This window comes from Euprymna scolopes, chromosome 31, assembly GCF_053919585.1.
Source record: "Euprymna scolopes isolate OS-2025 chromosome 31, ASM5391958v1, whole genome shotgun sequence".
In the NCBI taxonomy this organism is placed as follows: Eukaryota; Metazoa; Mollusca; class Cephalopoda; order Sepiida; family Sepiolidae; genus Euprymna; species Euprymna scolopes.
In genome coordinates this window covers 44,808,668-44,834,474 of record NC_136512.1, presented here as the reverse complement: position 1 = coordinate 44,834,474, position 25,807 = coordinate 44,808,668, and the positions used below count along the sequence as shown (strand labels likewise).

Sequence of the window (25,807 nt, the reverse complement as noted above, 5' to 3'; positions counted from 1 at the left end):
AGATGTATCAGAATTTTTGTAGGAATTTTTGACACCCCTATCACGAAACTGCGAATAAAATATAAAAAACTCGTAATTTCTCTTTTAAAAGTGGGTTGTTTATTTTCTTTATGGATTATACTTCCAAAATAAACTATTTGTTTTAAAAGTAATAGAAATATTTTTTTTATTTTTTAAAAAACAGTAATGAATTTTACGAACTCAATATTTTTCAATTTTTAAACTTTATAAATTTATCAAAATTTTTCTATTGATTCTATTTTTACGATATTTTCTTGTGAAATTTTATGCTCTTTCCAATAAACCGAATATAATATTTTAGACAAACGTTTTTTTTTTAATTCACACCCACCCATTTTCAAGTGTCTATTAAAAAGTAAATAATTAATTTACTCTAAGTTTTATATATCACAAATTGAAGAGGAAAGGTCAATAAGTAATATATTCAAATTCAAAACAAAAAAAGTAGTGTTTTTTAGAAATTTACCTGTAAAGTTCGAAGTTTAAAACCTTTTTTTTTTAAACCACATTGTTTGTTTTTTCTTTTGTTTTTTTTTTTATGAAACCTTGGTCTTTGCTCCTTTAATTGAAAAAAAAAAAAAAATTAGGGCTTGGATTACATTTTTCGAGGAGTTATAAGCTTGGAAAGACAGAGAGTCGAATAATTCACGCCTCCCATTTTGAAATGTCTATTAAAAAGTAAATAATTTACTCACCAAATATATCACAAATTGAAGAGAAAAGGTCAATAAATAATATATTCAAATTTAAAACAAAAAAGTAGTGTTTTTTTAGAAATTTACCTGCAAAGTTCGAAGTTTAAACCCTTTTTAAAAAAAAAAAAAAACATGTTTGTTTTTTTTTGTTTTTTTTTAATGAAACCTTAGTCCTTGCTCCTTTTAATTGAAAAAAAAAAAATTAGGGCTTGAGTTACATTTTTCGAGGAGTTATAAGTTTGGAAAGACGGGGTGGAATTACTCACTATTTTTCACAAAATTTCTGACACACCTACCAATCTACCCATGTTAAGAACGGCTTTCGGAATAGACACCCCTAACCTTGCCAGCATACCCGAAAAGCTATGAAAGTTGACATGTCGAATGAGAACGATGAGTTGGACGTAATGTAAAAATGTACCGAATTTAAAAGGGAACGAAATTCAAATTTTCGTTCCATTTTTACAACAATCATAAAGCAGAGCATTCTATGCAAATTTTACCTAACTTATTGTATTAATGCTTTTTTTTTTTAAGAAAAAAAAAAAAAAAAAAAAAAAAAAAATATTAAGGTTTGGCTATAAATTCCTAAACTCATTTCATCCTAAATAATTTAGGTGACTGAAATAGGAATCTAATTGAATCTTTAATTTCCTGAATAGTATGCGAGAATTCATTTTTCTTTGAGTTATATCGAATTCATTAATATGGACTTCAGGGGCTTTTTTTCGTAATGTTACTGTAAAAATTATTTTTTATTGTTACGAATTACGATACTTTATTTATATAAAAAAAGCAAAAATAAATTCTTGCGTTTTTTATTTACTACTGAAAACCATAACTTTAGTAAAGGTATTTTTTATTTAAACAAAATAAAACATTTTCACTAAGAGTTAAGTAAAAATAATTAGTTCATTATATTCTGCAATCATTATTTGATAAATACTGCAATTTTCATTAAAATTGGTTAATTTCCTGATTTTTGGTGAATTTTTAAGTAAAGGGAGGGGTCAAAATGTTTATACACAACAGCGGAGTTACTATCTTTAACAGCATATCTGAGAAAATAGACCACATACTGTCTTCACATCCCTCGGCTAACATCCACATATGTGGTGACTTCAACGTCCATAACGTGGAATGGCTGACCCATTCAAATAAGACAGACGATGAGGGGAGGTTTTGTCATGATTTTGCCATTGCTTATGATCTCACTCAGATTGTTCGCGAACCCACCCGTGTGCCCGATACACCCGGTCAATATGCAAGCCTCTTAGACCTTTTTCTCTCAACTTCCCCTGAGCTATGTTCATATTCCGTTAATTCTCCTCTAGGATCCTCCGACCACTCCGTCATATCAGTTAAGATAAAAAGGAAATGTAAGAAGCCCCCAGACGTACCCCTCCACCGTACTGTATACCGATACTCTATGGCTGACTGGGATAGCTTCCGTACATTCATATCTGATTTACCTCTGCACTCCATGTTTAAAAAGGATGTGTCCTCTATAGTATCAGATCTGACCGAATGGTTAATTGCAGGCATAGACCAATTCATACCATCTAAAAAATTCCAACAAAAACCTAACAGCCAGCCATGGTTCTCCCCAGAATGTGCTGCTGCTATCGCGCACAGAAATCACTTTTTCCATAGCTACCAACGTAATAGATGCACTAAGACTAAAGCTGCTTTTAGGTCTGCCAGCAACCACTGTAAAAGAGTAATAAAAAATGCAAGAGAGCTATATGCCCAGTCTGTTAAATCCAAGGTAGCTGATCAGCGGCTTGGATCCCACCAGTTTTGGCAAATAACAAATAGGATCCTGAACAGAAGTGTGCGTTCTATCCCAACCATTATCAATGGACCAGAGGTCATCTCGTCAGCGTCAGACAAGGCCAAACTATTTGCAAAGAACTTTGCAGCTAATTCTACCCTATGCGACGAAGGCCATCAACTCCCCATATTTCCTCCTATAACACAGAACAAGCTAGGTAACATACAAATATCCGTGCATGAGGTCGCCAAGCTAATAAAGAACCTAGATTCCAGTAAAGCAACTGGCCCTGATGGCATCCCAATTATAGTGTTAAAAAAGCTTCAACCAGAACTTGCTCCCATACTTACGAAACTATTTAAGCGCTGCCTTAAGGAGAAGTGCTTTCCGACTCCCTGGAAGACCTCATCAGTTTGCCCTGTATTTAAGAATTCAGGTGATAAGTCATCTCCCTTTCAATACAGACCAATAAGTCTCCTGTGTGTTATGAGTAAGTTGCTGGAATCCATATTAAATAGAGAAATAGTCAACCACCTCAGCAGGAATAACCTTCTTAGTGACACACAATATGGTTTCCGCTCTGCAAGATCTACCGCAGATGTGCTGACGGTTATATCCCACAGGATTAGTGAATCTCTTGACAAAGGCTTCCTTTCTAGGGCAATTGCTCTCGACATATCAAAGGCCTTCGACAAGGTATGGCATAAGGGTCTACTTCACAAGATTTCCAGCTACGGTATAACTGGAAATGTTTTCTCAATCATTAAATCATTTCTCTCCGATAGGCTCATAAGAGTAATGGTAGATGGACAAAAATCGGAAGCCTGCAATATAAATGCTGGAGTCCCTCAGGGGTCAATCCTGGGCCCAACTCTCTTCCTGATCTACATCAATGACCTCCCTAAACACATACTTAAATCATTCGTTGACATCTATGCTGATGACACGACCATCTACGGCAACACATCAAAGGCTGTAAATGACAAAGTTCTCTCTGATTCTCTCTCCTCTGATCTCGAGCGCGTGGTTCAGTGGGGGAAGATGTGGCTGGTTACCTTTAATGCATCCAAAACCAAACTCCTATCCTTACATCATCAAGGCTCTGATCCCCATCTGGCATCAATTGTGATGGATGGCTCTCGTCTGGGTGAGGCCCCGTGTTTTGACAAACTTCTGGGTTTGACCTTTACTCCTGATCTTAAATGGAACACGTACATCAAGTCTGTTGCCAAGGTCGCTGGAAAGATGGTGGGATCCTTTTACCGCTCCAGAAGATATCTCACTACAGATGCAATTCTCTATCTATATAAAAGCCAAGTACGTCCAAGGATGGAATACTGTTGCCATATCTGGGCAGGAGCTGCTAAAAACAGCCTATCCTGCCTTGACAGAGTACAAAATAGACTTCGTGGCTTAGTGGGGGATGCCCTTTTCTCTACCCTGCAACCTCTCTCCCACAGAAGAGACGTTGCGAGCCTGTCCTTGTTTTATCGTTATTTCCATGGCAGATGCTCGTCTGAACTCCAATCTCTGGTCCCCCCTCGCCAATCTTTCACAAAAAACACCCGTCTAGCTGAATCCACTGTGAAAAATTTCCCCCACTCTATATCTGTGCCTAAATCAAAACGCAGATTCCATGAACAAAGCTTCTTTCTTAGAACTGCACGCCTGTGGAACTCTGTTCCGTCTGCCTGCTTCCCTCCGGACTACAATTTGGATATCTTCAAGTCCAATGTTAACAAATTCCTAATGAACCGCCCCCTTAAGTAAACATTTCAGCAAATCTCCTCACTAACGTAATGCACTTGCAATAACCCTTATCCGTGAGTGGCTTCTGGGCCTTGATAAGTGGTGATCACTGTGTAAAAAAAAAAAAAAAAATACACTTTGAGCGTCGGCATTCATTTTATCTGTACCTACCATTTTTCGATGAATATTTGATATGAAAGTGACTGTGTGGTTAATTTAAATTAAATTTCAATCACGTGGTTACATTATCAATAATCATGTGATTAAACCCATTGAAAATTTACCGATATTGTAAACACATTCTGTTTACATTAAGCCTGTAGTGTTTTTTTAGTGATGCAGTTTTGGCAACTGAGATTTTTAAAAAACCCGCGAGATCAGGAGAAAGAAATGTCTAGAAAATCGCTAGATTTTTAACTTTTATCATCTGAAATTTTAAAAAAAATCGCTAATACCCCCACCCCCAAACTCCATATTTTAACTTCCTAGCATAAAAAAATTATAAATATAGTATATTCAATATATAAAATGTCCCGTGTTTTCTCACGATATGTTTCTGGAATTATATTGAAGCGGTTAGCTCCCCAGAAGGCTTACATATTTCATCAGTTAGTTTTACCTGTTTTTTCAGAGAGGGTATTTTTTTTTTTTTTCTTGCAGGAAACAAATCATAAACTAAAACTTTTTATAATAAAAGTTAAATTGAAATATACTGCAAATTAAACATCACAATAATGGTGCAACATATTTTGAAATTAGAAAAATAAAAAAAACAAAAAAACTTTGTTTTAGCATGTTAAAAGTATTTAGGTTAGTAGATAATTACATTCTACTGTATTGATATAAGTTTTTTTTTTTTGCTGTTGTTTCTATCGTATTTTAAACTGAACTTCAGAGGTTGGAATGCCCCACCCCCCACCCACCTAAAATGTACTTGGAAAAATCGATTTTATAACGAGATTTAAGAATGGTTAGCCGAAAAAAAAGGTGAAAAACAAAACATATAAGGAATAAATAATTGTTACCAAAGGTAATAAATGCTACTCTTTTTTACTTACATGAATGAGTTTATTTTATGTTTTAAAGTATTTTCAAGCGCTTTTCTTTATTTTTTAATCTAAAATTGTGGGTGTGTGGGTGTGAAATACCTCCAGATTTTCTAGAATTCCCCGCTAGATTGCAAACGAAATCTCCAGATCTAGCAGGAAAACTGCTAAATTGGAACCACTAGTCACGTGACAGGAAGCGGTAATAAATAATTGTCCCTAAATAAAAAAATGGCCTATCGGTACAAAGAAATTCACCTATTTATCATAGAAAAATTAAGTATGTTATAATTAAAAAGAAATATATAAAACACACATGGATATAGTAAACATATTATACCAAAACGTGGAAGTCATACGTCCAGTGGTTTTTTAGACTATCAATTGCGAACAAACCAAGAGTTAGATTTTTATATATATAGATATATATATATGATATATAAAATATCACTACAATTATATATATTGTGTGTGGGGGGGGGGATTGTGAGAGAGAGTTCCTCATAGACTTTGAAATGGCTGAACCGATCTTCTTTAAAATTTACAGAACTTTAGTGTATAAGTCTGGGAGCGATCTAAGTTTTGTCTTGGAATATTTCCGATAATCGAAACTGCTATTTTAATTATCATCGGTAAGGCCATTTTTTTCATCTCGCTTAGCAACAATGATAGAACAACGGGCTGTGAAAATTCTACTGTGTTGATAGTGGTTTTTTTTTTGCATGACTTGGTTTGTAGGTTCAAACTCTGCATGTAAATTTCTTAATTTATTTTTCATTAACTGCAAAGAATTTTATAAAACTAGAAAATTCACGTTTTCTTTTTTTTTTTTTTTTTTTTTGCATGACGTGGTTTTAACCGTGCACGTAAGTTTCTTAATGTTCTTTTTTGTTAACTGAAAAGAAATTTATAAAAATAATTTTATAAAAGAAACAGTAGGTTCTCTAGAGTGCAATGTAGAATAACATTTTGGACTAAGTTACTGCATGGAAGAATGTGAAACTTCCTCCCGAGCAATTTCACGGATTTCGATGACAATAAAAATATAGGAGTGTGAAATATTCGTTGATCATCATTCAATCCCGGGCAACATCAGGTCTCCCTGCTAGTATTTTATAAATCTTAAATCAATAAGTTCCTCGTGATGTAATTTATGAGGTACATATTGTGGATCCAAAACAAAGATTCTCAGATCTTTAGTAATGGTTATATAATAATATAAAATTCTCGGGGTAATATTATAAAAGGATGATTAACTAAGAATGTGGATATAAAAAGTTTTTTTTTTTTTTTAAAGGTAATTTTTGAAGAAATATTTTAACAGATTATTATCTTATTTTTGGTGATGATATAACTTATTAGAATCTATTCACTTAATATTAGGGTTTTAATTAAGATGTTTTGGATGGGTTTTTCATGCAAAAGGAGTTTATGGAACGGTAGACAAGGTGAGTTTTGGTTCTGCTGATCGGATTTTTATTTCCAAGTGTAATTAAGGAAGGTAATTAAGAGGTATATTAATACAAATTGTGAGTTAGAAAGGTAGAATTAAGAGGAGTGTTAATCATTTTAGACGTAGATGCATATGCGTTTAAATAATATTTAATAGTGTTTACTAAAAATAGGATGCTTTAGCAAGGATATGACATGTAGCATGTTAGGATGTAATTAATGTGATGTGAAAGAAGCACTCATAAAAGAGGCTGTTGATTAAAGTATATAATAATGGATTGTAAACGAAAGAATATAGTAAGATTGGGTTAGTTGAGTAAAAGGTGATGTGAAATGCTATTTTTTTTTTTATTGCCTAAAGCTAAACACTATTATTTCAAATTGACCGTATTTAAATTATCTCTTATGCTTACAATTAGATACCAATTCATTTCTAGTGTTTAGAGAAAGTGATTATTTTAACCGTTTCAGAGGCGAAAAGGTGACAGGATTTAGACCCTGGTGTGTATGATTTTGCTTTTTTTTTTTATATTCCATTTGATTGAGTAAGGAATCCTCTTAAGTATTAGGTTTTTAATCCAGGTAGTTAATGAAGTGCCTTTTTTACTGCATGTATTTTCGCTTTTGAAGGAATATAAGTGGCTTTATATTCTTAGGTTTATTAAAGTAGAATTTGTGCCTATATAAGTTATATATATATATATATATATACATATATATATAGTTTCAGTCAGTACCTGTTTAGGTTATTGTCTGGATTGATATTTAAAGTATGGTGGCTTTGGATTGAGTAATTTTCAAGGGAGGGGTCAGATGTACATTGGTGAATTTGTTGTGACTTAATTGTGAGCTAACTATTATAAGGATTGTTTTATAAGTTATTTTTAATTAAGGTATTCATACAATTTAGTAAATTTGGAGTATTAAGATCAGAGTTATTGTTAAAATGTGTTTTATGCATGGAGAATAGCGTTATAGAATATATAACATCTTTAGGTATGCAATCATTATAAAGCAGACAGACTTTATTTTGGCAGTTACATTTATTTATACGTGTTGTAATTGACAGAAGGGTACGAGCTTTAATTATTTTACTATTATTGGAGGATATGATGATTGCCTGCGTTAAATTCGGCAATATTGAGTATGATATTTTTATGTAGTTTTTAATAATGTACTGTACTTATCTGGGTATTTGAAAGTTTTCTACTATTTAAAAAAATTCCTTGGGCATGTTTGTTTTTACATTCAAGCTGTATGGTGGATTGAACCATATGGATTTCTTTCGTCTTGGGGGATCTATCTTTCTAAAGATAGTAGTTGGGATTTCTATTAGTATTAGCAACTTTTGGAATTGGCTTATTTTTGGCTGGAATAGAATGTATTCTATTATTGTTAGCTGGGAGGTCTTTTTTGTTGTTTTCTATACTAGCCGGGGTGCCTGGCATTGCCCAGATATTTGTAGGTGTATATTGAGAAAAAAAAAAGTGGTAGTAGACAGGCAGGCTCGAACTCGTACCACAAAGGAGGAATAGAACATGAAAAAAAAAAAAAAAAAAAACGTGATATCTTTGGTGGTTGCACCCATCGCCAAACCGAAAGTGAAGAAAATATCAGCAAAAAAAAACGACCCTTCGCTGGAGAAAAGTGCACAGTTGAGGGGGAAGGAATTAATGCTTTTGGCGAATTTTTCAATATTTGTCGTCCGAAGAAGTAAGCTTCAAAATGTACCAATCTCGTGAAAATCCGTCACCTCTGTCGAAAGTTATAGGCAGACATATATACATACATTTAAACAGACAGGTAAGATTTTTATTTATATATATATATATATATATATATATATATATATATATATATATATTTACCAGTGGTGAAAAAAACGGACTAGAGTACTCAATATGTAGTCAGAGCAGTATATAGGAAATTTATTACTGTGAGTCCAGAATGAGTTTACAAATTGTTTCAGCTAGAGGAAAATCCTCAAAGAGGAAAAATCCAACTAGCATCGTCAGAATTCATGGACTAAGTTATAAAATCAAATAAGAATGGAAAAATCGTAGATGAAGGGGAGTTAGAAAAGAAGGGGGGAGTGGTAGGGAGAGGACGTTGGAATTTAAAGTAGTAGGAGTGTATACAATAAGAGAGGGGTTTATAATTAAATATTAATTATGTGTAAATTCTTATATACGTTTTTTTTTAATTTATAACGGTTTAAAATTAAAAGACGCTACTCTTATTCATAACGGCATAAGTAACAGTTAATTTAAAGGATCACCATGGCAACAGGTTGGAGAGTTAATGTTAGTGAAGGAACGGGTTGAAAATGGGGTTTAAAGTGATTTAGCCGGGCGGGGAGAGATTGAAAGATATTTATTGTTTATAAAATAGAAAGAAAAAGAAACGGACAAATAAATAAAATAAATTAAAAATTAAAATAATAAATAATCGTTAATAATAAGTAAATAAAATACGCACACATACACACACATAAATACACATACACGTGTACACCTGTACAATGTACGGAGACACATAAATGGGGGGAGAACACATGCCTTAGTATATATATACAAAAACCACAGATACGTAAACATAAAAATAAGTAAATACATATACATGCATATACATACATATATATATGTACACATATATACATACACAAAAACATGCATACACACACGCACATACATATATATATATATATATATATATATATGAATAAATAAATTAGCCGGGCAGGTAGAAATTATATGTTACAGGTTTATTTTAATAAAATAAAATAGGTGGAAACTTTATTAAGTAACTTAAATAATAGATTAATAAAATTAAGGAAAAACTTTTATGATAATAAGTAACACACATACACAAATACAAGCACACGCATACATATGTACAGCAAATGCACATACGTAAATGGGGGAAGAGCACATGTCTGAGTACATATATACACATACATACATAAACATATATATATATATATATATATATATATATATATACACACACACATACACACAGATACGTAAAAATACACGCATATATACATATATAAACATATATATATATATAAATACAAATGCACATGCATATATATATATAAATATAAATTAGCTGGGAGGGGGGGAATTGAAAAATATTTTATAAATAATTTTTTAATTTAAAAGAGAAGGAAAATATAAATTAATGAATTATAAGTTACAGGTTTATTTTAATAATATAGAAATAGGTAAGAATATCAGTAAGTTAATAAAATAATAATAAATTAATAAAATTATTAGGGAGATATTTATAATAAGTGAATAAAACACATACACAAAAAAAAAATATACACACACACATAAAGACATGTAGAAGATACGCACACAAATACATATATATATATATACACATACATATGCACGCAAGTAGAAGGTACGCACACAAATACAAATACATATATATATACACATACATATACATACATATATATATATATATATATATATATATATATTAGCCGGGCAGGGAGAGATTGAAAAAATTATATTTTTGTTTTTTATTTATTATTTATAATTTTTTGAATTGTCAGGCATTAAGTTGAAAGAAAGAGAGGGAAAATAGGGGAGTAAATAGATGAATTATACGCTATAAGTTTATTTTGATAAAGTAATTAAATAATAAATAAAAATTAATATAATTATTAATGAAATGTTAATAATAAGTAGATAACAAAAAAACACAAATACATACACATGAGTAACCATGTATAAAATATGTACACATAAATGGGGGAGGAGCATGTGCTTGAGTATATGGACATACACAAATACGTAAATATATGTAAATAAGCTTCGTGTTAAAAAATGTAATAATTATTATAGAGAGAATTAGTAAGAGGTAAATATAAAAGAAAAATATATAATATATATTATATGTAGATGGTAAATTAAATAATTAATTAAAGTAGAAGGTAAGTAAATGGTTAGTTGTTAACAAGTAGAGAATAGACCGAGAAGCAAGTCAGAGGATACCAATTGTGATAAGTACGTAATTGAAACATTAGAGCTCGAGACTTAACCATGGAAATAGCCAATAAGAAACTATGTGGCAAGAACCTTTAAATAATGACATAAGGAGTGATTACGGCAAGGGGGGGAGGTTACAAGAAGGGTTAGGCAAAGAAAGATGCAGCTAAAAAATGGTGGCGGTAAATAGGTGGGGGTTCTGTGGAGGGGTTCTTTTAGAATGAATGGGGGACTATATAGTTTCGGTTGTAAATAGGGTGTGTGTAATTCGTTAGTGTTAGATTTTAGGGGTGGGTTATAGTTATTACTAGAAGGGTGAGAAGTTGCTTCAGAGGTGGGATTTATAATGTTTACAATTAAGTGAGGTTTCAGTTTTTTTATTTATAAGTTTATCTCTATCTCTAAAATTAGTAATCAGTAATTTTTCAGTTAAGCATAAATAACATGGGGAGTTTAGTGATTTACAGGTACTAGCTCTATTCAGAATTTCCCAGCTAATAATTGGGGTGAGGTTGTTTCGGGTAAGTAGTAGATAGTGGTTAGTTAATGAAGTACTATTGGGGTGGTTGGGGGTATTTACGGAGCATTTATGCACTCTAAATCTGTCTTTGAACGTGGTGCTTGAGAGGCCAATGTAAATTTTTTTGTTTCGTGGGTCTTCAGCAGGGGCAATAGTCGCTTTGTAAACCACATTTGTTGAGAGACAATTTTGTTGGAGCGGGCATTGGGGTTTGTTAAGGCAGTTACAGTTATTTTGACTATTGTTATTTTAGTTGTGGTTATTTAGTATTTTATTGTTGTGTTTTTTAATTTTATTTTCTAGATTAGTTGTGCAACTGTAGCTAAGCTTAATAGTGTTGCCATGGTGATCCTTTAAATTAACTGTTACTTATGCTGTTATGAATAAGAGTAGCGTCTTAATTTTAAACCGCTATAAATAAAAAAAACGTATATAAGAATTTACACATATTTAATTATAAACCCCTCTCTTATTGTATACACTCCTACTACTTTAAATTCCAACGTCCTCTCCCTACCACTCCCCCCTTCTTTTCTAACTCCCCTTCATCTACGATTTTTCCATTCTTATTTGATTTTATAACTTTAGTCCATCTATGAATTCTGATGATGCTAGTTGGATGTTTCCTCTTTGAGGATTTTCCTCTAGCTGAAACAATTTGTAAACTCATTCTGGACTCACAGTAATAAATTTCCTATATATATATATATATATATAAATATATATATATACACACTAGCGGGGGTGCCCGGCATTGCCCAGGTGTTTGGAGGTGTAAAAGAAAAAAAAAGTGTTAGTAGTCAGGCAGGCTCAACATGGTACACGAAGGTGGAAAAGAAAATGAAAAAAAAAAAAAAAAAGACATCTTATTTAATGTTATGCTACAAGGCCATAGGGAGTGAAAAGGGTTCAAATTTAGCGATGTTAATCAAAAAGTTGACTTGCTAGCAGGCGTTGGCTGAAGGCCAATTTAGTTTTCCGCGGTTTCATTTGTTTCCGCATGATGTTGGGGAAAACCAGCTCCCCATAAAAAAGGAGTGTCCAAATAAATAGCAATTGTTTGATATGAGGGTCCCCCCCCCCCCCCACATTAATCGAAGCTGATCGCTTTCTGGACATCTGGGCACGAAAGGCTGGGAAGCTGCTTTTGATTAGTTTCGCTTTTATACAAAAAAGTCGAACAAACACGTAAGAGGATGGAATAACATGAATTTTATAAAAGTAGATGTAAATAAATGTAGATACGACGTGCGCTCGCAAATCATAGATATAATCTAGGGAGTATATAAAAAGTTCTAACAGTAGTGTTTGAATATATGGTTAAGTGGCAGTTTTAGTCATTTAGAACTGCTATAAAGCTTCACCGCTCACTCATTTTTTGACCAAATTTCAAACAATTATTACAGTTTATTGATCACCTTAGCTACATTGTGAAAAAAATATTTGACAGTAGTTTGGTAGGGAAATGTAGACATACAGACAATTTAACTTTTATATATATATATGTGTGTGTGTGTGTATGTATATTAGTGATGGGACGATTCCAATACAATTACCAATTCTGTGCTAAATTCCTGATCCCGATACAATTACTGATTCTGATTCTTTATAAATCTCTATTTAACTATAAGATAAAAGTTATGAATTTAGTGGTGTTCAAAATTGTAAAAATTCATAGGTTTCTATAGTAACCACGTCGCTTCAGCAATTAGTGTTACTACTAATTCACTGTTGTTGCGAAAAGAGAAGTAACAAGTGAAACAGAATGAAAGCAGACGAGTGCTGTACATTGTTATTACATATGTGTATGTTATGTATGGAGGTAAAAAAAATAAGACTGAATTTAAACAAAGAACAAGTGAATTTATTGGAAGTCTGGAAAAATCATGGATTACAATAGAAAAATGCCAGCATGAAAAGCAATATGGTTAAGATTTAAACATGGAAAAGTAAAAGACTAGTTGTTAAAACAAACTTTAAATATTGCAGCATTAAGAATTGCTTATATAATGTTAAATTGAATTTTTTTTTTTTAAATTCTTGATGCTGCAACATTTTAAGTTATAAATTTATCTTTTTTTACTAGAATATCTTGTCCTTTTCTTTTCCAGTTTTAACTAATCCTTTACTTTTCCATGTTTAAATCTTAACCATATTATTTTTCATGCTTACATTCGACTTATGTCCAGGTAACCTACATCTAAAATTTCAAGTGTTTAGATCCAAAATTAGTGGAGGAGTTTGGTAGAGTCTACAAAGGTCAACTCTTTCAACTTTGACCTCTTGGCAGACAAAAACTTACCCAAAAACTGATTAAAAAGCTTGCTGCATGTCTGAATACCCTTTATGTAAAATTTCAAATGTTTAGACGCAAAATTAGCTGAATAGTCTGCTAGAGACCGCAAAGGTCAAATCTTTTGAACTTTGACCCCTTGGCAGCTAAAATTTTGGCCAAAAACCAATTTAAAAAGCTTGCCCTATGTGTGAATACACTTTGTGTAAAATTTCAAATGTTCAGATCAAAAATTAGCTGAGTAATCTGGTAGAGACTGCAGAGGTCAAATTCTTTAAAACTTTGACCCCATAACATTTGTTTTGGGCTCAAATTAAATTTAAAAGTTTGATCCATGTCCAAGTAAGATACATCCAAAATTGGCAGAAGACTTCGGCAGTTTTCAAAGATCAAATTGTTGAACTTTGACAGCCTAATTTCTGGCCTAAAACGGATTAAAAAGATTTTTCCAAATCTTAATACCCCTTATATCAAATCTCTAGTCTGTAGACTGAAAATTGACAGAGTAGTTTGGTAGGAAAATGTACACACACAGAGATAATTTCACTTACACATATGTGTGTGTATGTATAGTAGTGATGGGAAGATTCCAATATTTTTCCCAATTCCCATACAATTACCAATTCTGTGCTAAATTCCTGATTCCAATACAATTCCTGATTCTTTATAAATCTAAATATTGAACTATAAGATAATTATTTCCCCTGATTTTTTTAAAAACACGTTAAATATTTCCTAAACATCAAAATACACTTTTGGGGATGATCTACCTATTTTAGCTTTACTGGTAATTTAAAATCAATAAATATTTATTATTTTATCATTATTACCAGCAATGGAAGATCTTGCTTTAAGTAAAATAGAATTAAAAAAAAAAAAGACAAAAGAATCGTTTTGGCATCGGAAAATAGGGATTACTTTTTCCAATTCCGATAGCTTTCAATTTTTCCGATTCCTGATTCATTGTCCCAACACTAATAAATATAAATTGTTTTTTTCCTTTCTGCCAAGTTTTCAGTGTTCAAATGTAACGACCCATAGCCCTACCACTAGCCCCAAACCAGTGGCAAGCCTCGTCCTCCTACAAAAATAAAATAGTTTCAAAGTCCTGTTTATTATAAGAAAAGGCGCTCTGAATAGAAAGCCTGAGTGACTGAGGTAGAAGTTGGTACAATGTGGTTAATGAAAACAGTTATATATAAAATAATTCTTATTGAAATCAAATTTCAAAGACAAATGAAAATTGAGTTTTTGTGAGAGTTTGAAAGGTAGCAGCCAAAAGCTACCTCCCATGGCACAGTTTAGTTTTTTTGCTAGTAGTAGTAGTAGTAGTAGTAGTCATAACATGCAATACAAAACAGACACACATACACATGGATATGTAACACTAAAGAGAGGCCACATCAGACCGGTAGGGCTGATGTGACGTTTATTTTGGTTGAAAGTAATTTTTTGTTCCCGGACGATGATCGGGTTGAAAAAAAATTATTATTAATTTTTATTTGTGAATAAATTCTGAGCTAAGTCTGTTGTTGAAAAGGCGGCGGTAAGAGTGCCTTTGTAGCAAAAAGTTGAATCATATTCTGGACTTCAAAAGCGAAAAAGAATGCATAAAATATGTTTGATCTCCAATGGCCGAAATCATAGTGTACAGTAGCCGGAGGGGTGGGGATTTCACACCCGCAATTGGCAAAACTGGGAGCTAAAGTTGACCTGGGAATTTGACAAGTTGAAAAGTCGGGTTGTTTTTGATCTAAGAGAAACACACGCAGTGACTCGGCATTATGTTTAGAACAAAGAGGAAAAAAAAATGAATTGTCCGAAATTTCAAAACAATAACGTATCGAGAATTGTCATTTGGTGAATCAGGTCGAACGAAAAAAGGGAATTTATGAAATATTTTTGCTCGGATGGGAAAATGTGTTGCCCGATAAGTTCAAAGCGACAAATGCATTCTTGGTCTTTTGACGTAAACAAAATGTCTGATATAATAAAATGGCCGACAACCAGAACTTAATTCAAAGATAAACTAAAATCCCTTTGAATTATCAAAGCGAAAGGTGAGATCAATAGATAATTTTAAAACAAATAAAATCGCGTGATTTGCTTTAAGTAAAAGGAAAAATAATTTTCCTGTATATGAAAAGTTCCATTAGTAAGCCAGGGAGGAGTTAATTAATACAACGTGTAAGTTGGGCGTTAATTAAGGGAGGAGTCAAACCAATTTTGGAAATGGACCAATGAAAAAGGGCCCTGTCGAAGTATAATCAACCAATGAGAAAAGGCCCCGTCGAATTATAATCAAGCAATTTGATTGGTCGATGACGAACATGGGTGTCGTCATCATTCCATAATTGTATTATAAAAGAAATGAAAAATCAGAGATTAAGTCAGTAAGTAGTCAGAACAGTGAAGAGCAGTAAGAGAACAGAAAAGAAGAAGATAAGTCTCGGCAGAATCACCTCTCTCTCTCCCCCCTCGCTTGTTGCCTGATAACTCAACGCTTATAACGTGTCGATTACTTAACGAGAATTACGCAAAGTCCGCGATACCGACCAGGTATTTCAACAACAGAAGCTCAGTTGTAGAACTAACTGCTTGCTTGAATTAATTGTCAACTCTATGTATATGCTGTAAATACTTCTTTTATGAATTTCTGAAATATATATTATATTAACTAACCTCCGGAGTTTTGTTGCTGATGTGCGTTGATCCGTATATATGTACATTCTTTATTTGCCAAATGTGACCACGGTTAAGGTCACACGTGCAAGGTCACATCTGTGGATATTTCGTTATTTGCCATTTGTGACACCGTATCCGTCAACGAACACCCAGGATAACTAGACGATCCACGGAGGACAGGCCTTGAGGACCGAGCATCCGAGAAGAATCCCCAACGCCTTAACGAAGAACTCACTGGGTGACGCGACGTACTAACGGTTGGCAGACCTGGTTGCCCAGTCGACATATAACTGTACCGACCAGGGTGCAGATCATAACTGGGCCGCGATCAAGGGTCAAGGACGTGTAAGGCACACGTTGTCAAGGTCACAGATACACAAAATGTTTCACATTATCTATTTCTATCTCTGTCTGTCTCTCTTTGTCAAATGAAAGTGTTAGCAGTAACATTAATGTAAGAAGCATCCAGTTAAAGAATTGAGGTAATGTTATGCATAATCGAATTGAAGAGAACAGTTTTCGCTTATAATTACAGTAAGAGTAATGCAGAAATACTGAATATGACACACGTACACACACGATGTGTTGCTATCTTTCTCTCTCTCTCACTCTATATATATATATATATATCTGTCTCTAATGGAAACCTTTGCGGAAATGTTAGATTAAAAATCAAGTACTGAAGTAAAGATGTGATGTAAAAATTATGTGCAATCGAAGGGGGTAACTCTAATGGGATTGATATTCTGAATGAGTAGAATGCAGTGGTCATGTAGAATGGAACAAAGAAGCATTTTGTTGAGCAAATATGAAAATTGGAATGATTGTTTTCTACTTCCAGATCAGATGATCAGTTAATCAAAATGCTGCTGAAAGTAGAAGTCAAACAGAAAGGAAATGTTCATTAGTTTCAGAGATGGTCGGCTGTTATAGGTAGAGTAAACTGTTGGCAGAACGAAATAATTACAGTGAAGTTTGAATTTATCACTGTCAGTTAAAAGACTGACTTCTATTGAAGTGATTCTACCTTTTTGTTATGCAACTTAAATAGTTTTTGTTCTTTTTACTTCCTTACATTAAGTGGCTTCTAGAACAACTTCCATAAAAAAAATTTGAAGGTTCTTCATTATAATAGCAAAATCAGACAGTCGGAAAATTCAGTTTTCATTAAAAAACAATAACTACTTATGTCAATTTCAACTAAAAGCAATGCTATTGTCATGTTGCAATTAGTTAAATATTACTGGAATGTTACCTAAGTATTTCCATGATTAAATGAAAAAATTGATTTCACCATGTTTGTTGGTTATGTGTGAAGTAAACGCAAAGGAACTCATTTCTCAAATTATCAGAAATAATCCCCTGCTATTTACCTCCCACACATTCAGTTTCTGTAAACAAATTGCAAATATCTTTTAAAACTATTTTCTTAAATAATTCATCTTCTACCTTACTGTTTTTTGTAATTTTTTGGCTATTTTCATTACTGAGACATGACAAGTAAATTGTATTTGAAATTCAAGGTTTCGATTTTGCTATTATAACAAAGAATCAATTTTTTTTAAGTATGAAGTGAAACATGTATTTGTATGATTTCCTTCATGGCATATTGGAAACATATTTCCCTTTCATTTTGTTTGATTTATTCATATACTACTACCATCTCTTCAGATACAACAAATATCTGCTTAAGATAACCTATACAGAGTATGTAACGTTGTACTTATTCTTCCTTGTTGACAAACTCTTTATAAAAAGATAATTGTAGCAAGAACTAGTCTAATGACACAAAAAGGACAAATTATAAGTTATTATTGCATACTGATATGCATTATCCAACTGTTTAAAATCATTAAATGTCTGTAGTTTTACATAACAATTACTAATCATGGACTTTAGAACCCAATCAGTACTAAAACAGAACTATTTCATGCAATCTTAATCATTTTTCTGGTTTGGCATTAAATTTCATCTAACATGATTTATGTTCTAACGAATGAATATAAAATTATTTTTAATGCAAGGTGGACTTTAATTTCGTTTACTTTTGCCTAATATCAAAATGCAGTATGTGATATGACACTATCTGTTCTGTGAAAGAGACTGAGAATTTTTGTTCTAATTCACATTCATACATTAAATGGTCTCAAATGATCATTACTCAATACATTCAGAAATTATTTGAAAACTGATAATCAAGCAATATATGATTAACAAAATAGTGAGGACTGAGAGGCATGTAAGGGGAGAAAGAGAGCAACATTAATACTGACCTTTAATTTTGTTTTCCAAACGAGTGTCCAATTCCTTTTCTTTCCTGACTGCCTCTTCCGACACTTTAGGTGCTCCAGGAAAAGCTATGAGGACAATGCTCATGTTATCCCGACTCCCCTGAAAGAGAAACAAAAGAAAAATAATTACATCACTCTTAATAAAACTGAATTTACAAAGAACATTTACCCAATAATAAAAACTTGGTTTGAAAAGAAAGACATTAAATATCAAGCATCTGTAAAAAAAGTTAATATAAAATGATGTCTTATTCGACTTGGCTATAAAAGGCAAGTTCATTTGAGTTCACAAAAAAAAATTTAAATGTAGCCAGTAGAAATAAACTTGAGCTTTGTTTCAAAACTCTGGAAACATTATTTTTAACTGACATTTCATCTAAGGTGAGAATCAGAATCAAGCTACTTTTGAAAACTTGATTTGCCAATATTTTCTTGGTCAGATTCAATTGTAATTTTAGATGCAGCCAAGCAGGATCAAGTTTACAATATCTTGCAGCTAAGCATTAGAAATTTGGAAATTTTTGCTGTAAAAAGAGGAAAACCAGAAGTTTTGTGCAGTTAACAGTTTTGAATGATTCAGTGCCGAAAGTCATTCACAATTTAAACTTCTTGTCAATTTTTAACAATCACATCACTCATAGCCTTCAGAACTTTTAGAATTCTTAATGAAATCCATAACCTCAGTCCAATTTAATTTTAGCCAATCATACATTTTATATTCTTAATAGAATACCAAACCAAAATTTTCAAATCTAAAATCTTTTTAATGTAGACAGAAAGATATTTGCAAAACAATGATACAAAATTTATTTTGATAGCAATGAATTCAAATAGCAATGCCTATCAACCACAAAATGATTACATAATTACAGATACCACCTTCAAAATAAAAACTCTTCCACTAACCCTAAGGCCAAGTGGCAAGCTTCCCATCATACAGCCTTAAAACACGCATAAAAACTCCACAGGATTTGTCTCTCATAGAAAAATTAAAATAAATTTATTAACACACTATAATCGTCTGGAAATGGCAGTTTATTTTACATTAAATTTACATTTGAAACTAATCCCCCACTTTAAAATAATTGTTCTTTTTCTTTCTGCCAATGGCAAGGATGCACAAGATGACTAGCTACCTGAATTCCACCATTGAAAGCCAATAACTTGTGGACCTGTGAATTCAGTCAAGTCTACCTTGACGGCTGTTGTCAAAGTATCATAATATATATATATATATATATATATTATATATAACAACAAAGTGAATACAATAAATTTGACACTAAATTTGAATTTGGCTTAGATGAGTCCAGAGTTTTTCAAAAATAGTTAATATGCCTCAAAAAGATTGATATGTTATAAAAACAGACAAACCAAAGGTAAATGTTGGAGATAAAATAAGACTGATGTCTTTTGTCAGAAAATCCTTGGATTCTTTAATGCGAAAATAGTAGTTTGGTATTTTAGCAAAAGCTGTGAAGAAATTACAAATTTGTAACTTTCACAACATTATCAAGGTAGCATTACAAGTTGATTTTTTTCTTTTTGGATAATTGTTATTTTATCAACTTGCATGAAAAGAGCTTTGTAAAAAATGCTTAAAACCGTTTGAATTATGCAAATATCAGTAGTCCAAACGTTACGAGAATTTTAAGTGCCAAAACTTAGGCTTTTCCATCCACATTTTTCTTTAGAAAAACCGGACTAAATTACTGACGATGTATCTTTTTACCATAAGCCGTGAATTATAAATTCAGATGTACAAATTTCAATTTTTTTAAACTGGCGCATGGTATCATACATGGTATCATTCATGAACAAAACTAAGTATTATAGTGGTATTTAAATATAGCTTTGAGAGCAGGCATTTTCCTGCCTCCTCACCAAAAGAGAGCTTAATCTGGGTGTAGCCATTGAATGCCTAAAGAGCATTATGGTCGGTATTTACTACTCCACTCAAAGAAAAAAAAATTTGGTAGGTATGAATTAATCTCAGAAATAAACCGAAGAAAATTTTTCATATAGATTTTGGATTTCTGTAAAAGATGGAAATTCCCATAGTCAACCAGAACTTAAGCATTTTGGGACCAGTCCAATTTTCAATTTTGTAAATCCTCTCTATCCGGTCCAAAATATACCCTTATTTTCTGAGATGCAACTATAAATCGTACTCTACGTGAATCCTTGATGTAGCTTTCACAGTACTAGGAATCCTGAAAAGCAACAACTATAACCAGTTGATAGTAATTTTTGTCATTTCTATTCTATTTTACTGAAAATTCAATTATGTAAACATTTAAAATGATTACTTTTTTTAGGTTTTAGGGTATGCTGAAAACAAATATTGCATTTAAATGTTCTGCAAATAAGTAGTTTTCCAGATATTAAGCAATGTCATTTCTTATGTTATCGCTGGTGGCCATCTTTGAGCGCACAAACCTAACCCCAAGAAACTATGCACAAACACATGTACCAAGATGGCCACCAGCAATAACAAAAAATAACATTGCTTAATATCCAGAAAGCTACTTATTTGCGGAAAATTTAAATGCGATACTCGTTTTCAGCATACTCAAAAACCTTCAAAGATAGTGATTTTAAAGAAAAATGTTAAGGTGGAAACAAGGTAAAAATTTACAAAATGCATCTTTTCCTGATCTACATTAATGATCTTCCAAATCACATCCTTACATCATTTGTAGACATTTATGCTGACGACACTACCATTTATGGTAGCACATCTAAGACAGTAGACGACCAAGTTCTCTCCAATTCTCTCTCCTCTGATCTTGAGCATGTAGTACAATGGGGTAAGGAGTGGCTGGTTACTTTTAATGCATCTAAAACCAAGCTTCTCTCTTTACATCATCAACATTCTGATCCACATCTGGCATCAATTGAAATGAATGGCTCTCGTCTTCAGGAGGCCTCTAGTTTTGACAAGCTTCTGGGCTTGACCATTACTCCTGATCTTAAATGGAACACGTACATCAAATCTGTTGCCAAGGCCGCTGGAAAAATGGTGGGATCTTTCTATCGATCCGGTAGATATCTCACTGCTGATGCTATTCTCTATCTATATAAGAGCCAGGTACGTCCAAGGATGGAATACTGTTGCCACATCTGGGCAGGAGCTGCTAGAAAGGACTTGGCCTGCCTTGATAGAGTTGAAAATAGACTTCGTAGCCTCGTAGGAGATGTCCTTTTCTCTTCCTTGCAACCTCTATCTCACAGAAGAGATGTTGCGAGTTTGTCTCTGATGTATCGTTATTTTCATGGAAAGTGTTTGACTCAGCTTCAATCTATGGTCCCCCCTCGCCAAACGTCTAGCTGTAAACACTATCAATAATTCCCCCCACTCTTTATCTGTCCCTAAACCTAAACGTAGATTCCATGAACAAAGCTTCTTTCTTAGAACTGCACGCCTGTGGAATTGTCTTCCGTTTTCCTGCTTTCCGGCTGACTACAATATGGTTGTCTTCAAGTCTAACGTAAATAAGTTCTTGATGAGCCGTTCCATATAAGTTATCAAATTTACCAAATTTTTCATTACTAATGATTATTATATTGTCCAATTTCTACTATACACTCTTTAACCCTTATTCTTGAGTGGCCTCTTGGCCTTGATAATGTGGTGATGCCTATGTAAAAAAAAAAAAAAAAAAAATCACAATGAAATTCTTTATCTAACCACCTCATTATTATTATTTAGATATCTTCAGTTAAAAAATGGGTTTGTTTTACAGATTTGAAAAAAGGTCTTGAGAAGGAGTTAAAAATTCAAATTTCACGATATATTTTATTTAATTGCTAGGTGAAAGTATAGAATAGTTAAAACAGCCTTCCTTCCCCATGTTAAGAATGGGTTTCTAAATAACATTTCAGCATGGTAGCATAAGTGCACAAGTACATTTTATTTGTTATATATTTGTTCTGTTTGTTTTTACCACTAAAAAAACAAACGTATGTACTTAGTACATTTTGTTGGGTTTTTTTTAATGCTTTTAGTACATGTGTACTACAAGCGTTAAAAACAACAAACTAGTATTGTTTGGAAATCAAATTTGAAAAACTTGATAATTTTTTTAAATTGACAAACTAATAAAAATAATATATAAAAAGAATAAAAAATGAAACTTTTTTCTGCTTTTGTTTTGTCATCGTTTGTCTTTAAACGATTTGAATTTCTAAAAAAGATAGCATTTTAAAGAAATTTTGCACAATTAATAATTATCAAATATTTACTTATTATACATGAAAATAATTCTGAAACTATTATCTATATGAAAATGGATGATATATACTGATTTATTTTATCAATTTTGAAATATTCTTTGTCAAATTTGCTTGGTCATAACTTTGCTTCCTGTGGCCGTAAAAATAAAAATCAAACATCAGTAGAGATGGACTTCTTTGTTTATATAGCCTGTAAAATTTCAGCCATATCCAATCAAATTTAACCCCGCGCATATGTATTCAAACGTAACGTATGAAATGTAAACATTGAAAAAACTGTTTTCCTTTTTGCTGTCATAATTTTTACCATTTTTTTCATTTTTAACTTGGAGCATAAAAGAAAAATAAATTAACATCATTGGAATGCTTATTCTATTCTCTTTCCATCAATGTAATTCTTTTAAAAACTGACCAACAAATAAAAGATACGACTTGTTGAAGCACATTAGGTATGTAATATTGCCGATGTCCACAAAAATACAGCATACGCTTGTAATGCTAATCAATGGCCATGATAGAATAAATAGGCTAAGAATCCAGGTAATAACTCAAGAATTGAAGTATGGATTTACTAAAACAAGACTGCATTCTTTAAGCCATCAACAGCCTGGCCTTGTAAGACTGTTGTACCCCAAAAAGGGGAAAAAGATTGAAATGGAAGAGGTAAGTCTCATTTAACCTCAAACAGTTACCTCCCACCACTACTTTATAAAAATCAGTGTAAATCATGATCGATACATTTTCAAAAAAGAATATGGTCATTCTTCTATATATATAAAAGTGAAAATGTGTGTATGTATGTATGTATGTTCGCTTTTTATGTATGTCTTGAAAAGGCTTTTTTTCGGCGGATTCTCAAGGCCGTCACTCAGTTTTAAAACTTTTTATATCACATCTAAATGATAATATCTACAACTTAACAACGGTGGTCGCCTCTATTTAATTTGCCCGACTTTGAAACGTTAATTATTCGACATTTTCGGATCGGCACGTGTTGCATTCGTTTTTTGGTATAAAAAAAAAAGCGAAACTCGATTCGAATCAATGGCCCACGACCAGTGGTCTCTAGAAAGCGATTTAACGTTTGGTCAATGTCGGCTTTATCATATCAGACGGTTGCTTTCATTTCAAGACGAGACACTCCCCCTAATAAACGTGGAGCTGGTTTTCCACAAAGTTAGGTAAAAACAAACAGACGAGGTTATTAACCTCATTAAAAACTGTCCCACAGAAAATGTTAACTGCTGAATAGCTATTGCTTACGATCGCCGCATATGCATTAAGCTTTTATGTATAAAAAAAAGAAGCCACAGACTCGCGGTAAATAAAACACTGTCCCGCACTAAAAGTTCACGCCATTAACTCGTCACAAACGGGCACCTGCCAGGTCGCACTTTTTTTTCACACTTTACTATTTTCCAACTGCGCGTCAAGGCTTCATTTTTTTTTTTTTAAAACAACCAACGATTTTTCTTTTCATTTACCCAAAAACACACATACACCAACAAACACCCAGGTAACACCGGGTACCCCTCGCTAGTCTTTTAAATAAAAGACAGAAGTATTATAATCTCCCAACTTTTGTGGCATGTGTAAGGGAAATTACGATCAGTATACACATCTTGACATTGCAGTTTTTATAAGTTTGTTTCACAGTTTTCTGAAGTTATCTTCCAGAGGAAATGCTAACTGTTGATGCTGGTGACTTTATATAAAAGATGTAGATCCACTCATAACTTTACCTTTGAGATGAAAGGGTCTAGCAAAAATGTTGTGAGTTGTGTGTGCATGTGGTGATAAAATGATCAAGATTGTATTAATATAAGCATATTTTTGCCCGTCCCTGAGCAGAGATATTTTAACAGCAGACAGCAATAACATTACTTCCCTCCTGCTCTGCTAATTCGACAAGTTGTTTTTGTCACTGGCGTAAGGAGGGAGATTAAGATATTTTTCAGTGAGCATAAGAAATGAATTATCCCTCCGCTATTCTTTCCAATCAGCAACGGCTTTTGTGTTGTTTGGCCACAGCAGTTGAGTTGGCATTTATCCCTCCACTTCTCACAAAATTCTAAACATCGAGCTGCTCAGCTCAAAAACTGGACACCAAGGAGTGACACATCTGGTTGTTCTCCAAATTTGCTCTGGTCAACTATACGACCTTTGTCTGACCTCCATCAAGTGCAGTTTGTGTAAAAATACATCAATATTACCTTTTACTAGAATCTCTGTGCTGAACTTACATAATCTAATATTTCATGTTTGGAGGCAAATAACTGATTTCATGAATGAAAAATCAATCCCCAATTGTACAATATTTCTGGGTTTACAGTTTTGTATTAAAAAATTGTCAAAAAAAAAAAAAAAAAAAAAAAAAAAAAATTCTCCATCGCCATATCTGAGTAAATCTTTATATACTTGACCACCAAATGCTGCAAAAATTAATGATTCAACTATTGATTAGAAAAAAAAAAAAAAATGAACCAGATTAAAAAATGTTAGTTTACTTTGTGAGTTTTTATGGCACATGAATGCTTTTATCAAAATGAAGTTCTACATTCAATATCAATATGTATAATTATTAGTTTTTGAAATAAATGTAAAGGTCAATATTAAGAAAAACTAACTTTTTAAAAAATAATTTCGAGCAAAATATTTTTTAAATAAAACGGATATACCGCATTTAAAATCAATTATTGTAAAAACAATTGTCAGCTAAATATTCTTCCAATAAGCAAATGACACTTGATATGTAGTTATTTACAAAAAATTGTTTCAGATAACGGGACAACATAATTTGATTTGAAACAACTTACTTTGTGGTAGAAATCACTTACCTTAGAGACATCAGTCTGCTGGTGATTGGTGTAATCACCATCAGACGATCATGTCTTTTGTAAATTTGCGTGAAAGGTCATATAATGTAAGTACGTGTACATTCCTTAGCATACTATTATATAGGTTGACAATGTATTATTGAATACAATTTACTCTTTGTGAGGGAGCAAAAACGTGGGTCCAAATTTTGTAATATTGGT

General features: G+C 32.6%; 1 protein-coding gene across 4 annotated transcripts in view; it reads right to left on the bottom strand.

Annotated features, from left to right (window-relative positions):
- Nucleotides 1–25,807, bottom strand: part of LOC145255725 (protein phosphatase 1B-like) — a 466,557-nt gene that overhangs the window by 69,248 nt on the left and 371,502 nt on the right. For all 4 annotated transcript variants that reach the window (XM_080114329.1, XM_080114328.1, XM_080114331.1 and 1 more), the window contains one exon: nt 18,516–18,633. In XM_080114329.1, the coding sequence (XP_079970455.1) occupies nt 18,516–18,633 (118 nt within the window). The remainder of the gene's footprint in view (nt 1–18,515; nt 18,634–25,807) is intronic.